Raw genomic sequence first — 16,000 nt, 5'->3', positions numbered from 1 at the left:
TTATCACCATGGCAACGTCTAGCCTAGGAAGAAGCAAAAAGAGTACAAATTTTTTTTTTTATAATTTTCCCTGATTTTCGTTACTAAACAATATAAAAAAAATTTATGTCCTTTTCAAGTTTCAGTTAAACACCATAAAATAAAATTACTTTTTAAAAAAATGGCTTTTCCGAAAATATTTTCAAAAAATTAATAATTTTCACCAAATAAACGGACCTTAAAAGTTGGGGGTTTGGCCAATTTCATGACAGACGAATTCTAGATTTGAACATGTAAGCCTATATGATATAAAAGACATGTATAAGTACAACACAAAAAATACCGATATTACCATATAATTGCAGTAATTGATAATTGTAAAGTTCTCATTTTGCAAGTGCCCCACAGGACGATCTCATCTTTTTGTCGGCCACCTTATTATACTCTAATACGTACAATACCAAGGGTCCCACAGGACAACATCTTGTACATCTAAAGACACAACGGGCCGAACGATTTCACAAGATCACTCCAAACTGGCCTCAAGAGAAAGCCCAACTACAATTTCGACCGGGCCTTATCCTCCGCCACTTTCTTGACCGTCTCATCGGATCCGATGGCCTCCAGCACCTCCCGCAGCACCACCCTCCGATTCCCAGCGTACACGCGTCCATCCCACTTCCTCGACACCAACGCCTCCCCCAGCTCGGCCGCCGCCGCCACCGTCGCCTCCGCGCCGTCATGGGCCGACTCAACAATCCCCATTCTCACCCCGTCCTCGGCAGTCAGTTTCGCCGCCCGCATCAGCGCCTCGCGCTGGGCCCTCGGGTCGCCGATCTTGGACCTCATCAAGGCCATGAACCAGTTGGGGATCACCAGCCCGATGTCCATCTCGCTCATGTAGAGGAAGCCCCGGTCGCGCCGCATGACCACGTAGTCGTGGCTGAGGGCCAGCATCATGCCGGCGGCGGAGGCGTGGCCGGTGACGGCGGCGATGGTCGGCATGGGGAGGCAGATGAGGTCGCGGACGAGGGAGCGGAGGGCGGAGGACATGAGCTGGAGGCGGGGCTCGGAGGACTGGGCCCAGTCGAGGTCGTAGCCGTTGGAGAAGAACTTGCCGTGGGCGGTGGTGATGAGGGCGGAGGAGGAGGCGGAGGGGTCGGATTTGAGGCGGGAGAGGGCGGACCGGAGGGAGGAGAGAAGGTTGGGGTTGAGGCGGTGCTCGCCGGCGCCGGTGAGGGTGAGGATGAAGAGGTTGCCGCGCTTCTCGAGGGTGCAGAGCTGCTCCTCGCCGTGCTTGTTGTCCGCCATGAGAATGGTCAGATTGATTCTCCTGCGCAGGGGGTAGAGAGAGAGAGAGAGAGAATGGGGTTTTACTGTTTTAAGCAATGTGCAGAGGGAAGTCGACTGTGAAGTCAACTGAAATAGGAGACTAACGAGAATCAATTATTGTTATAATTAAAATAAAAAAAATTTGATTTTGGCGTGGAAACCAAAGAGAATATGAAAATAGAGAAAATATTAGGTCAGACCGTTCCCGACCAATTAGGAAGCTCTATGTGGCTCCACGTCAGCGAGTGGTCCCCACCATAAAAAATGAATTGTCTCTTTCTTATTTAAAAATTTTCCCCTAATAATAAGTCTGCACATATTAATTGCTGCCATAACCATCCTGCGGAGGTTATTTCCCTCTCTCTCTTCTCCTTTTTCTCCTTCTAAAGGTTGAAGATTAATGCTTCCTCCTTTCTTCCATCTCTCGTGGATTCAAAATTTTAGGTTCCCTTGTCTTCGCTTTCTGCTTTCTACTCCGGCGCTCTCTTGTTAGTGAGAAAATATTCATTTTCTGTAAAGCAGAGAAGGGGGAAAAGAAAGCTTTTTTAATCTTTTTAATTTTCTATTCATGTCCAAGCCACCAGACAAGTGTCGCATTTTGAGTGGATTGCGCGCGCCATGTAGGCTGATGAGCTGGTGGTTAGTAACCACTGAATATTTTCTCTTTGTTAGGTGTCACTTCTTCACTCTTTGCTCCGACGCTCGTGTTTGTTGGGTCTCACTCTACAAAAATCTAATGGGACTCCATTGTCCTCTTAGTCCCCATTAGGAAAGGAGTAAAAAAAAAAGGCCAAACGACAAGCCATGATCGTTTTTTGTGTGGGGAAAGAGAGGGAAAGAGCTTGACTCGGTGGAGTTCATATCCATGCTCATGACATGAAACAGTATGCAGCTCATGGTGATGGTGTCGTGTCCTCACCAGGCCGCCACCGCCATTGCTAAGGACGCCTCCATGGTGCTTGTGCTCGTCATGGCCGTGCACTGGACGGGTGAGTGAGCGGGTCGTCCACGTCTCGCTAGGGCTAGACGAGTCAAGAGCCTCTAGGGACGCACTACGAGCCCACGCTTGACACGTCGAGTTCGTGGTGGGGAGGCTAAGGACCCTTTTGTAGAATGAGCTTAGGGTGCATCGAGTTCATGGTGGGGAGGCTGAGAAATAGTGAACTCTCCATCTACATTTGACGTTGCCTTAATTGATTTTAATGTGGTGGTGTGGTTTCAGAGTTGATGCTGCTTCTCTCGTATCTCCAGAGAAAGTTGTCGTAGTACTTTGAAGCCACCTCCATGCTATTTTGGGCCTTGGAGTTATAAATAGAAAACAAAAATAGTTCATTCTTTCCCTCCATAGTATATGGCGAGCAATCTAGTTCTCCAAATTCTTTCGTAGATTGTGAGGATTCATTTTTAGTCATAGCCATTCATTTTCTTTGTCAATTTCATCAAGAATAGTTATGTCTTGCCAAGTTTTGTGCCAGTTGGATAACATGTAGTGATTTTGATGTTTTTATTGGCTGTTCTTCTTGCAATTAAGTTCATTCTAAGGGCTAATATTGTCCTGTCACAATTCAATTCAAACGAGAATAGTGTCTTTTTTTTTTTTTTTTTTTTTTTGTATCTTATGCTGGATTTAGTTCATCAATGACGAAATTGAGTTTTGTTTGCACCAATCTCCCATTTCCTGTACCTATGTTGAAGTCTTCATTCCACAATCTCTTGATTTTAAGGAGTATAAAATCCTACGAGAATTTTGCTTGAATTTTTTTGGCAAGGAGGGAATTGTCAACCAAAGCAAAATCAGATTTTTGTTTTTGTCTCTGGTAAAAAAATTCAACTTTTAATTGCAACTTTTAATCAGTATTAGGAGCCACAAATGCGAAAACCAGAATGTGAAGTGCTGTGAGCAAAGGCAAAGCCAATTGAATAGGCAAAACAAGGACTCGATTTTCCTGCAATTTCAATCCCCACCAAAAAAAAAAAAAAATCTCTTAAGCAATCAGACAAGACTTGAAAGTCCTAGAAAGAATGTAAGACACTCTCTAGATCAACCTCAGCCCACAAGATTTGCCGAAACTTCTTTCGATCACATGTTTGGTGAATCGCAATTTGCTTTAGTGAAAGCTGAGTGTTTTAAGTCCCCAATGTTGATCGTGCAGAAATTCATGTGTTCTCAATAGTTGTAAGGGCCTAAAGGAGGCAAACTCTGCAAAAACACAACTTGCATATTGAAAAAGTAAAAATAAAAAATAAAAAATGTAGATTGTCATTACATAATTCAATCAATCGCTATTTACATTTGCAAGATTTTAGGAGTTAGTGTGGATGACGAGATCTAGCTCTAGCAGAAAGTCTTAGTCCTCTCTGTTTCTCTGGTAGATCCCAAAACCAAATGAATTTTGTCCTTAAGCTTCAATATGTTTCCTCTGTGATAAGACGATCCTTAAAACACGCTCTTGGCCGGTGCAGTCGTCCACTGTAACTACCCATCTGCTCTTCTTCCTGCACCTTCCGCCACCGCCGATCCTGCCATGGGCTTTAGCACCTTTCGAAATCCTATCGCCATAACACCCTCCCATATTGGCAAAGAGTGAGCTCTCAGTTCACTCCACAACATGCCCTTGTGAAGGGTATTATACCCCACAACGATCCCCTTGCCACCTTCCCGTGTTGCCTCGAACGCCCCGCGCGGGTCATCGCCTCCACAATCCAGGAGCACAAACTCGACGTGCCCTTAAGCTCAATCGACAAAAGGGTCCTCAGCCTCCCCACCATGAACTCGACGCACCAGGCGTGAGCCCTTGGCACATCCTAGAAGCTCTTGACTCGTCTGGCCCTAGCAAGACGTGGACGACCCGCCTGCTCGTCTAGTGCACGGCTGCGATGAGTGTGAGCACCATGGAGGCATCCTCAACGACGGCTTGGCGGGGACACGACACCATCACCATGAGCTATGCGATGTTTCCTACTGCAAGCGTGAATATGAACTCCGCCAAGTCAAGCTCTTTCCCCCTCTTTCCCTACGTAAAAAACAATCGCAGTTTGCTGTTGGTTTATATATATGGGGATTGATAGGACAACGGAGTCTCATTGGATTTTTGTAGAGTGAGACCCAATGAGCACGAGCACTGTAGCAGAGAGCGAAGAAGTGACACCCAACGAGAGGGCACTAGAGCAAAGAGTGAAGACGAGGGAACCTGAGATTTTGAATTCACGAGAAGAAGGAAGAGAGGAAGCATTGGTCTTCCGCCTTCAGAAGGAGAAAAAGGAGGAGAGAGAAAGGGAAATGACTCTTCGTAGCATGCCTAGGGCAGCGATTAATGTGTGTAGGCTTATTATTACGAGAAAATTTTTAGATAAGAAAGAGGAAATTCATATTTTCTATGGTGAGGACCACTTGCTGATGCGGAGCCATGTGGAGCTTCCTGATTGGTCAGGAAGCACGTTGACTGGTGGTTTGGGACCACTTAATATTTTCTCTATGATGACATGGTTTGGATAAACAATTTTTGACCCAGTCCATTTGCATCACGCAAGGTAACATATAATTAAACAACTTTGAATTTAGCATAAACCAATTCGAGTCATAAATAAGGTCATATAGGTGGACATGCTTGATTAAACGTATGAATTTGCTTGTTCTAAATGAAATTGACATTTTTTTTTCTATACGATATGATAAACAAATATCCTCATACTTTTGAATTATTATAAATATGAGAGCAAATTCCATGATAAATGAAAGCTCTTTTGAAGAAATCATTTTTATGGGAAACTAGTGAGTCTTCTTTATTTGGTGATATGTGATTGAAAATTTTTATGGCATTACAATCTCAATTGGAAAATGAGAAAATGACAATGTGCCCACTCTGCCAATGATCAAGCTTGTGACTTGGCTCTCCCGGCTCAGCCACGACTCGCCTCACCACTCAGCTCAACACCTCTGCCCTAAATCCAACCTTACCGAGCGGAAATCTACCTCTAGTTGACACCCCTGCAACCACCATCGCACCTGCTAGTGCTACTCCTTCATCATGCCACCTTCTAACCTCAAAAACCTAGTGGCCTCCTAGAAGCAACCAAATCCCCTCAAAGACAAGAGCTCCAAGCCCGAGAAGCCTCACAATTCATTCTTGAAGCATGGTGCCGTGAGATCTACCCCCAACTCTCCTTAGAGCTCCAAGTCGGAACTTGACATTGTTGGTCATATCAATTCCAAGCAGATCTTGTCGCCCGACCGAATATCTCCATTTGATTTTGATTCCATCCATGATGCTGACTTGTCTCCTAATTCGTCTAAGGATGTGACCAAGCAGCTACAATTCGATGATTACGGCTTTTGTGCCTAGTCAAAGAGGTTCTCAATGAAAGAAGTGCAGGCAAAGAGCATTCGAGTACCCTCCGTGGGTTTATAGGTGTTAGAGTGTGGTTTGTACTCCCCATCATAGGGATAGCACCCTCACGACGCTAAATGATTTTTCCAATTTTAACTTATATCTCATAGGTAGTTTGCGCTTAGTAGTTATTTAATATATATATCATCTTTCTTTAGTAATTTTAAAAAGGTAAATACAGAGGTGCAACGTGCTGATTATAGTGAAAGCCTTAGTTGAACATAGCCCTAGTTTAAGGGTAAACCGAGATAAAATTTTGTATCTCAAATTCTCTTTCTTGCTTTTACTCTCTATTTTCTTTATGATTGTGCAACGAATCTTAACCTCCATCTTTCCTCTTTTATTTCCATTTCTAGAATATTATATGATGAATTGCACATCTCTCAAGTTAAGGATTATGTTCATCAACTGTTGGAAAATCACGGTTGATACTAAGGATTTTATAAATATTAGCTCTTTTTTTGAACTTTTGAGTTGCTTTATTTTACACTTCGTTTGGGAATATAGGAGAAAGGGAAAATGTATTTCAAATTTCACACCATTCAACACCGCTAGCTTTGGAGTTACTCCTCTTTCTCCGTAAATAGTCAAAGTGAAATAGGCCTACATAAGATATCACAACTAGTGAAATTTTAGATTTATAATATATAAGCCTCGCCGATACAATATCCCTATATTATGTGAACATTTCAATTATTTTCTTTGAAAATAAATACATAAAACTACAGGTACTCAAATTTTATCAATATTAGTCAATTCATGTATGTTGATAGAAAATTGGGAAAAATTATATTAAAATAATGGATAAACCTATTATATTTTTGCCAATTCAAACTTAAATTCACGATTTGCCAATATAATCTTTTGGATCACTTTTGATCGAAACAAGCTGATGTGGTGGTCCAATCAGCGCCGATTGTCCTATGTGGCATAATCAATACTAACAATGACAATTTTATTTTCTTTTTTTCCTTTTTGCTAGTGGGCGGTCAATGCCCAGATACTAGCACAAGCAATGGTGAGAGGGTGTGACATCTAAATTTTCATTGTATTTATTATGTATATTGTGCTATATAGAAATAAGATTCATATTTCTCCATAAGGGTGTTGATAATTGTCATGTGTTCTCTTTATCTCTGATAACCATAATTTATTAGCCATTTTATCACTAATTTGAGTGCCACATCCCTTAGTTTATCTCCTAATTTCTTACTTGCAAATTACATCATTCCTTACATAACTTCTTTTAACTCTAACCCATTAATGCTCTTTAAGTTTGCAAGCCAAAAGTCCTCATTCATTCTCCACATCTCTCTCCTTTTCAACCATAACTTTAACCTATAGATTTACCTCAAGCATGACTTCATTCTTTTGCTTCAATAGTTACAAACAAATAATGATTCTTGTTCATGCATCTATTCGGGCTATCTTATCTTCTCTCTCTCTCATTCTCCACCAAGTGTTTTGACCCCAATGTCATTATGGCTTTTAACCTTGGTTTACTAATATCTATTAATTTAACTCATGAAAAAGACAAGTGAAGGTCTTCTCCATCTCTCATTAATACTTGAAATAATTACAACTCAAATAATGTTTCCTCATACATGTATTGTACTTGACTAATGATGCTATTTCTCTCTCTTTCTAATCAAATATCTTCATATTTCTATCCAAAATCTTGTCATTTGTCACTTGAGTAATAACTCATGCTCTAAAATGGCGACATTGAACTTAGCCTATCAAATTACATCATGCTTGATATCACGAATGACATAATGTTCTAACTCTTGTTACTTTATATCATACCAATAAGCCTATTTTATTAACATGAGTTGAAGCTATTCTTTAAAATAAGTAAAGAATGAAGAAAAATTCATTTTCTCTTCTCCTCTTTGGTAGAGCAGCTTCATCTAAAGGTGATCAGTTCTTGGTCTGATCCGATTCCAAGGTGGAATTGGAACCGACCATGAGAACTGGTTCCCAAAATTGGAAAGTGGGGACTGGACTGTTTGGTCCTAAGAGTGGGAGTCGGATCGGATCATCAATTCCGGTTCGGTCATTCTAGTCTAAGAACTAGTCACTATCATGCACAATGAGAGAAAGTGACAAATCTTAAGATATTAAAGGAAACAATGATGAGTGAAGAGTTAATGTGTCATAACTTGTCGTACTATTGGAAGAGATTATATTTAGTTCATTTTTACTAGTATTTCTGAAGAAGTAATTAAAAAAAAAAAGGTATTTGTAGTCGGCCTAGTCTGGTTTCCTCTTGGAATCGAAAACTGGACTACCTAGGCACTTGTTTCAATTTTAGGAGTCGGGAACCGAACTGACACTCTAAAAAACAAGACTAAACTAAGTAGTGCCCAATTTGAGCGGTCGGTTTTACACATTCCTAACTTCATCTTCTTGTCTTCAAGTGCCAATTCTCTTTTTCCTTTCAAAACAAGCGAAGCTCCCCCTCAATTTCAATCAAGTTCCAAAGTTCGTTCATTTTGAGTTGTTTGAGCTTTAAGTCTCATCTTTCCAGTAGTTCTAGGTTAAAATTCATGAACTTCATTTTCTTCTTATCAAGCTAGTTTTATTGTTTTCTTAACGATTGAGAGTTGTAAATGTTTGTTCTTGTTATTTTGCTTTGAAGGTGATTAAGATTTTGAGTAGTCCAAGTTTTTGTTCAAGGTAAGTGAAAAACACTAGGGCTAAGTTAGATTGATCTACTTAGTACTCTTGAGTTTAGTTGCTCGATTGTTTGTTTAGTTAGTTTAAATTTTACTCTATGTGTAAGTAAGTTTCAATAATTATATGTTAAGCTATTGTGATTATTGGGTTAAAATTCAAAAGCTTTCCTCATGCCTCGAATGTCTTTGAGAGACTACAAAAAGGTTTTATTGCACCTTGTATGGGAAAAAAAATATGAAAATGGTAAAACTAGGCATAATAAGGGGTATTTTTGTAAATTCTTGACAAGATTAGGGGCAATTTCGAAATTTATATAACTTAGATGGGGCAGTTAATGGGGTTATTTTATGATTTTTAGTGTTAATTAGTGGGTTATTAAGTAATATTAATTAAGGGAAATCAAACCAGTTCAAAAAATGAGTTTGGAAGCTTTAGTGTCAAATTTGCAATTTCAACAAGTTGAAGGAAAAATCTGCAAAAATTAAAAGTTCTGGGTGCTGTTCACAACATGGGAACCTTATTTTGATAGGCGGTTTAATTTCTTTTGAGGGATAATTTCTCAATTTAGACAATGTGTCTAACTATGCAAAATTGGTCCTAATTGTATAATTAACTTGAAAGTAGGTTGTTTTGGTAATTTTATAAATTAAGTGGCATGTCCATAGCGTAAATAAAATACTTGTATATTTTGGATGACAAATAAATGGCCCTTAGTGTTTAATTTAATTAATATTGCTTGATTATGTGAAAATGTGAAAGTGTCGAAATTAGAAATGATAATAATATTCTTGTAATTTGACTAAGTTACCATGGCTAAGTGTTGCTGATTAATCACATGATTAATTCTTTGAGTTGTTGTTACTCACGTGGTCAATTCTTTGAATTGTTGACGTTTATGGTCGATAATGAGCATCCATTCCTAAGTTACCGATCACTTATCTATGGCTTCCAATTAAATAATGATGGCTTGGCATGGAAAGAATGAGGTTATATGTGGGGAAGTGCATGTTATTAATTGTCTATTGTTAATTGCATGGCAATTGTTATGTTGCTATGAAATGTATGTGAATGATGTCATATGATTAAGACCTTTGCTGCAGCCTATTCTCTATAGAGCGAATTCTCTTATATAAGTATGTGGATGAGACTTTAGAGTTAGTAAGATCTTCTAGTGTATGATACGGTTCTCTATAAGATTGAGATGATATGAAATTCTATTATAACATGTCTCTATAGTCATGGTATGACATGGGCTTTGTGTTCATGATATGACTTGGCTTACATTGTCAAGGCATGACATGGCTCTTGTAGTCGTGGTATGTTGACTATCATCATGTGGATATATAGTGACGTATTTATCATCACTGATGTAGAAGACACTTGTGATGAATGGGTTGAGGCATGGCAAAAGACATGTATGATTCCATCCCCATGAGTTGGAGTGACAATGCCTCTTTAGTCGAGATGTGATGGTTTTGGCCACTGACAATTATAGTATGTGTTTGTGAGCTCCATGATAAGTATAATCTTGCCTATGTATATTCTTGTGTATAGTGGTGAGTTACTAGGTGATAATGGTTCATCATTAAATAATATGTCATATGCTTGCTTTTGAGTGAATGAACTTGCAATGTTGTTAATGGTTTTCACTAGCATATCATGATAGTGAAGATAGAACATTTGCTTATGCATTTGTCATACATTGTTATTTTGTATAGCTTGAGTTGATGTTTTTATTGATACTAAGTTGAGTGGTAAGTTGATCTTCTACCTCAAACCTAGAGAGTTCATTTACAAAGCTTAGGCTCACCCTAATATATTTCTCAAATTTGTCGAGTTAGGAATTCAGAAGCATTAGGTTAATGCTTCCAAAGATCACTAGTAAGGATTGAATCAAATGTGTAGCAAAAGTGAAGATGGGTTTTTGTACATAAGGTTTTGAAGTATGTTAGCCACGGTTAAATTACTTATACAATTGGGGATAAGTTCATTATTTATTGAAGAATTGAAGTGAAGTTAATTTATATAATCATTCAATGTTTAATTTTGTGGAAATTTAGGTCGTTATGGAGGGGGTTGGCCAAGGGCCACCTTCACTGCCACAAGCAAGGGGAGCCATCGCTGGCAACAATAAAGGAAATAAATAAATTAATTAAAATTTTAAAAATAAAAAATTAAAGAAAATGCAAAAAATTGTCCACGTTAACGCCAATGATGCCATGTAAAACGATTGGTGTTTACATCATCGATTTTCACTCAAAATTGATCAGATGTGCTACATTAATAAATTGTCAAAATATTTAAGAATAAATTGACCAAATTAAAAGATTTAAAACTGAATTAATATAAGTGCAATAGATTTAGAACTATTTTGATAAGTTTTCCCAGAAAATTGCAACATCCATGCCATGGTAGCTTTTGAACATTTCTCATTAACAAATTATGAACAAACCACATGGAAGGGAACTCGTTTATAAGTACGTGACAAAATATATCGGTATTAACATATAATTGCAAAAAGAAAATTGTTAATTCTTCACTTTTCAAGTGCCACACACGATCAGCCACAGGTTGCCTTAGTGGCAACCCTTTCTACTTGGGAAGGGGAAGGTGGGACTTCTCGAGGAGCTAGGGTGGGGACGTATGAGTGAAGGAGTAGGATTTCGCAATCTACGCATAGCATATAGCATACAAAATGGCTTGTAAAATAGATGTAAGAAAAGATTGGACACAAAAAAAAGTGGCGCACACAATTTGATTTGAGTTCTTGTTTTGCCACCTTATTATACTGCAATATTTAGACATCTCATACATTTAAAAGGAAAATGATGCAAATAATTTCTGAACTTTGGTTCAACACATAATATCATCCCTAAACTTTGGTTCATTATGCAATGTTATCCCTAAATTTTTAATTTATTCAATGTAATTTCTGGACCATTGATAAATGTTTCATAAAGTCCTTAAACTATATTAAGATATTTTATATCATTGTTTCATTAATTCAAATTAACGGAACATATTGTTTGGCTTCCAAACTGTTAAGTTTGATTTATGGACAGAAATAAAAGATACACGTGTATTCATCTTTAATTAGAAAAGAAAAAACTCCCTAATTTGTTTCTTTCATTTTATAAAATAGACGGATAAAAGGATAGACAATGTTGACTTGTTATTTTTAGAAACCCAACTCAGTATATAATAATTTGCATTATCAATTATCATCTAAATTGTCATTTGAGCAAATAGAAGGACTATATTGAACATTTTTCAATATTTCAATGACCAAATTGAAAATTGGCAATTTCTTTGGGTATTCTCAAACTTATTGTGGAGGCAGACTCACAAGCTGCTATTTCACTACTCTAGATCTCAACTCATACTCTCAACTTTGGTGACATGCTCATTTATCATATATGAAAACTTTTTATGTATTTCTAGCATATTCATATTCTATATAACTTTGGGGAAGGAAACTCATGTGCTAATTGGTTAGCAAATTGGGCCATTTACTCATGTGATGTGAATGACACCTTAATCTTGGAGAGGCCACCAAAAGGTTTGAATCCTTTATTGATAGGTGATCAGGTTGGATCCTGTTTCGTTAGGAGAGTTTTGTTGTAATTTTTGGGCTTCACCCCTTTCAATACAAAAAAAAAAAAAAAAAAAAATTATGGAAGAAATTGCATATGAGGCCAAGTTCATGGATCGTGTCGCACAAGTTAAAAATCTAGAGATGATATTACATATTATACCAGCTTTCGGGAACCATTTCGTGGGACCGAATAATGGGCCCAACGGGCAGAACGATTTCACAGGAACACTCCAAACGGGCCTCAAGAGAAAGCCCAACTACAATTTTGACCGGGCCTTATCCTCCGCCACTTTCTTGACCGTCTCAACGGATCTGATGGCCTCCAGCACCTCCCGCAGCACCACCCTCCGATTCCCAGCGTACACGTGTCCATCCCACTTCCTCGCGACCAACGCCTCCCCCAGCTCGGCCGCCGCCACCACCGTCTCCTCCGCGCCTTCATGGGCCGACTCAACAATCCCCATTCTCACCCCGTCCTCGGCAGTCAGTTTCTCCGCCCGCATCAGCGCCTCGCTCCGGGCCCTCGGGTCGCCGATCTTGGACCTCATCAAGGCCATGAACCAGTTGGGGATCACCAGCCCGATGTCCATCTCGCTCATGTAGAGGAAGCCCCGGTCGCGCCGCATGACCACGTAGTCGTGGCTGAGGGCCAGCATCATGCCGGCGGCGGAAGCGTGGCCGGTGACGGCGGCGATGGTCGGCATGGGGAGGCAGATGAGGTCGTGGACGAGGGAGCGGAGGGAGGAGGACATGAGTTGGAGGCGGGGCTCGGAGGACTGGGCCCAGTCGAGGTCGTAGCCGTTGGAGAAGAACTTGCCGTGGGCGGTGGTGATGAGGGCGGAGGAGGAGGCGGAGGGGTCGGCTTGGAGGCGGGAGAGGGCGGACCGGAGGGAGGAGGTGAGGTTGGGGTTGAGGCGGTGCTCGCCGGTGCCGGTGAGGGTGAGGATGAAGAGGTTGCCGCGCTTCTCGAGGGTGCAGAGCTGCTCCTCGCCGTGCTTGTTGTCCGCCATGAAAATGGTCAGATCGATTCTGTGCGGGAGGGAGATGGGGGTCGCGAGCAATGAGCAGAGGGAAGTCAACTTAAGTGGGAGACCAATGAGAATTATTGCTAATATTAAAATAAAAGTTTGATTATGACATAGAAATAAAAAACAATGTGGCGTGGTTAGGACAATCGCTAAAAGTTTTATAAAGGTATTACTTATTTGGAATATGATTAGCTAACGATACCATCATTTTGCAAAATGCACGGCACAATGTTAGCCACACTTTTTATTGAGGAAATTGGGCGATTGGTTCTTCCTCCCCTTTTGACTTACCATCACTTCCTATTTTCTCGGCTTAATTTAACATTAGATTAGAGAATTTAAAAAGGAAGATGATTAGCCAATAGTAATGCAATCACAAATAAAAAAATTCCTAATAAGTAGATGTTTTTCCAGTCAAAGAAAAGTTCAAATCGACTAAAAATTTTAAATTGTAACTTTTAAAGGAGTAATTACCATTTTCCATCAAAGAAAGCATTCGGGGAACTCAAATAAAATAAATAGGAATGTGATTATTTAATATACTTCAAACTTCTTTTCATTTAATATTTTGATATCGATGAACACAATACTGTGGAAAAGAATTCTTTAGTCTTCACTTCATTGATCACAAAAAAGTAAGAGATAGTGGTTGACGTTGAATTTTAATTGGTGTCCATCATTATATATTTTAGACATACAATGCTTAATTATTTTTCCTAATCTCATTCAGACAGGGAGTTTGTGTTCCATGTCTTCATCTACTAGATTTGCATTGATGGGATAATTTTTCATCAACTAATTATTATTATTATTATTATCTTAATATATTCTTTAGTTCATACGTTTTTTACAATAATCTATATAAGTGGTTTTTGATTATAGGTTATTGGAGAGTCCCTCTATAGCAATTTGATGTGAAAGAAAGGAAGGAGGAGCCATTTCATTGCATGGTAATTTCATTATTAGTTGTAAAGATAAAATTTTAAATATTTTTCATCTTTAAAATTTAATAGACAGTATTCATTATTTCTATTAAATTAGGAATGATTTTTTTAATTATGATTATATGTATTATGGTATTTAAATTGCTTCTCCATTCTTCATATTCAAAGTGTTCCAAGTAAGGATTTTTTTTCGCTTGTGATTAGACCGTTCCTACCGTTACAGAAGCCCTACCGTTACACCAGCCAGACTCTACTTATTTATAAGAGGACGAAGAGTTAAACAAAAACATATTTAGGGTAACAAAAGTCATTAGACAAAAGAAGAAACTAAATACATAACACACTCTAGATGTAACTAATAGTCTTACTATACCCCGACGACCCATGGGATTTTTTCGATCTCAAACTAACCTGAAACTGAGATTGAGGATCGGATCAAGTGTGACGGAGCTTGCAACGTGATTGTGGCAGTAATACAAGGGCGAAGGAGAAACATTGGAAAGGAATTAGGCGGTTAACAATTTTTTTTTCCTATTTGGAGAACCCCGGACTCATCCCTTTTAGTTTTACTCAATCAATACAACCATTTTTTCGACCAAAAAAATAAAAATAAATCAATACAACCATTTTGACCCAAAAAATAAAATAAAAATCAATACAACTGTTTCGACCAAGAAAAAAATCAATACAATTGAAGCACACCACATCTTACGTAGTCTATTGACAACTAAATTTTGTCCTTTTATTTAGGACATGTCCAGTCTCCAAGCAAAGAAAGAAAAAGAGTAAAGTAAGTGGAGTAAATAATTTTCATTAAAGTGCATCGTGTATATTTTCATTAAAATGCATCGTGTATAAATATTGGGGAAATTTGCATTAATAGTGTTATTTATCAATTTTTTTAAAATTATTAAAAAATAATTAATTACTAAAAAAAGAGTGAAAAAAAAGGAAAAAAAATTGAAAGAAGAACGAATAGGGCGGCCCAAGGTTGGACTGGCTTGGCCCTCCTTCTTCCTTTTTCCCATTTCTTCTTTTCTTCTTCTCCTACATACGTTGGCCCATCTCTTCCTCTTTCCGGCCCAGCCCATCCATCTCTTCCCCTTCTCTTCTCTTCTCTTTGCTTCAGACAGAAGGGTGGCGACAAAAGCTGGGAGGACGTTGGTCGAAGGATGACTGTATGAAGTGAGGATGGTGAGGATGTTAGCGATGATTGTTGCGTGCGATGCAAGGAATGTCGTGTGGTACGGGGCAAGTTGGCGTCACATTGGAGGAGAGAGGAAAAGGACCGAGACTGGATAAAGGTAAAGAAGGCAACGTTCCAAGGGTTTTGGTTTTTCTGCTGTGGAGGGCTCAAGAACGGGTTTTTGGAGAGATTTGTGAGAGAGCTATCCGAGAGAGTAAGGTCGAAGGAGCGTTTTGGCCGTTGTCATTCATTCGTTTTAGCCCTTCCCGAGAACTAGGTAGGTCTACCGTTAGCGTCGGTCTTTAGCCCTTCCCTTTCAACCAAAAAACCAACCTAGTTGCCCTTTCGAATGCATATCATACGTCACAAATTACCATTTGAGTTGGAGTCTTTTTCTTTTGGTTCCGATAAGTGAGTTAACGGTCACCACAGTTCAGGGTCGGTGGCGATTGACGCCGATTGAGGTGTAGGAACAACGGCAATCGGTAGCCCAGCGGTGGTGAGTGTTGGTGAGAGATCGCTGAAAGTTGAGGTTGGTTCGGTTGTGGTTTGGGAAGAGAGTTTAGTCTAGGAGTCTTTGGGCGTGCAGAGACCAGGAAAGAAGGAGAAGAAAAAGAAAAAGAAAAAAAATGAATTAAAAAAAATATTAAAATATTAATAAAAAGTAGGTTTTAAGCAATAGTTTTTAAATTAAGTTGGATCCAAGTTTAGATCAAGGTCAACGGGCCGGATCGAGTTTACCCGGTCCAACCTGTTTACCCTAATACAATAAAATTTAATATTAAAAATATATTTTAAAAATTCAATTTTTTTTCGAAAATATGAAAAAAAATAAAAATTCAAAACTTTCTGAAAACATTAAAAATTCA

General features: G+C 39.0%; 2 protein-coding genes across 2 annotated transcripts; both read right to left on the bottom strand.

The window, feature by feature from the left end:
- Window positions 1-299: 299 nt before the first annotated feature.
- LOC104420919 (enoyl-CoA delta isomerase 1, peroxisomal) lies at window positions 300-1,384 on the bottom strand. Its single transcript, XM_010032694.3, has one exon. The coding sequence runs from the start codon at window positions 1,288-1,290 to the stop codon at window positions 538-540; it is 753 nt and encodes a 250-aa protein (XP_010030996.2). The 5' UTR covers window positions 1,291-1,384; the 3' UTR covers window positions 300-537.
- A 10,716-nt stretch (window positions 1,385-12,100) lies between these two features.
- On the bottom strand, window positions 12,101-13,018 carry LOC104423310 (enoyl-CoA delta isomerase 1, peroxisomal-like). The gene has a single exon (XM_010035820.2). The coding sequence runs from the start codon at window positions 12,981-12,983 to the stop codon at window positions 12,231-12,233; it is 753 nt and encodes a 250-aa protein (XP_010034122.2). The 5' UTR covers window positions 12,984-13,018; the 3' UTR covers window positions 12,101-12,230.
- Window positions 13,019-16,000: the final 2,982 nt, after the last annotated feature.

The sequence above is a fragment of the Eucalyptus grandis genome, chromosome 10 (assembly GCF_016545825.1).
Source record: "Eucalyptus grandis isolate ANBG69807.140 chromosome 10, ASM1654582v1, whole genome shotgun sequence".
In the NCBI taxonomy this organism is placed as follows: Eukaryota; Viridiplantae; Streptophyta; class Magnoliopsida; order Myrtales; family Myrtaceae; genus Eucalyptus; species Eucalyptus grandis.
Note: the sequence above shows the minus strand (reverse complement) of the source record. Positions and strands in the feature narration are given on the sequence as shown.

Bases quoted from the DNA above. Each gene is read 5' to 3' on its own strand.
- LOC104423310 (XM_010035820.2), bottom strand. From the start codon at position 12,983: ATGGCGGACAACAAGCACGGCGAGGAGCAGCTCTGCACCCTCGAGAAG.
- LOC104420919 (XM_010032694.3), bottom strand. From the start codon at position 1,290: ATGGCGGACAACAAGCACGGCGAGGAGCAGCTCTGCACCCTCGAGAAG.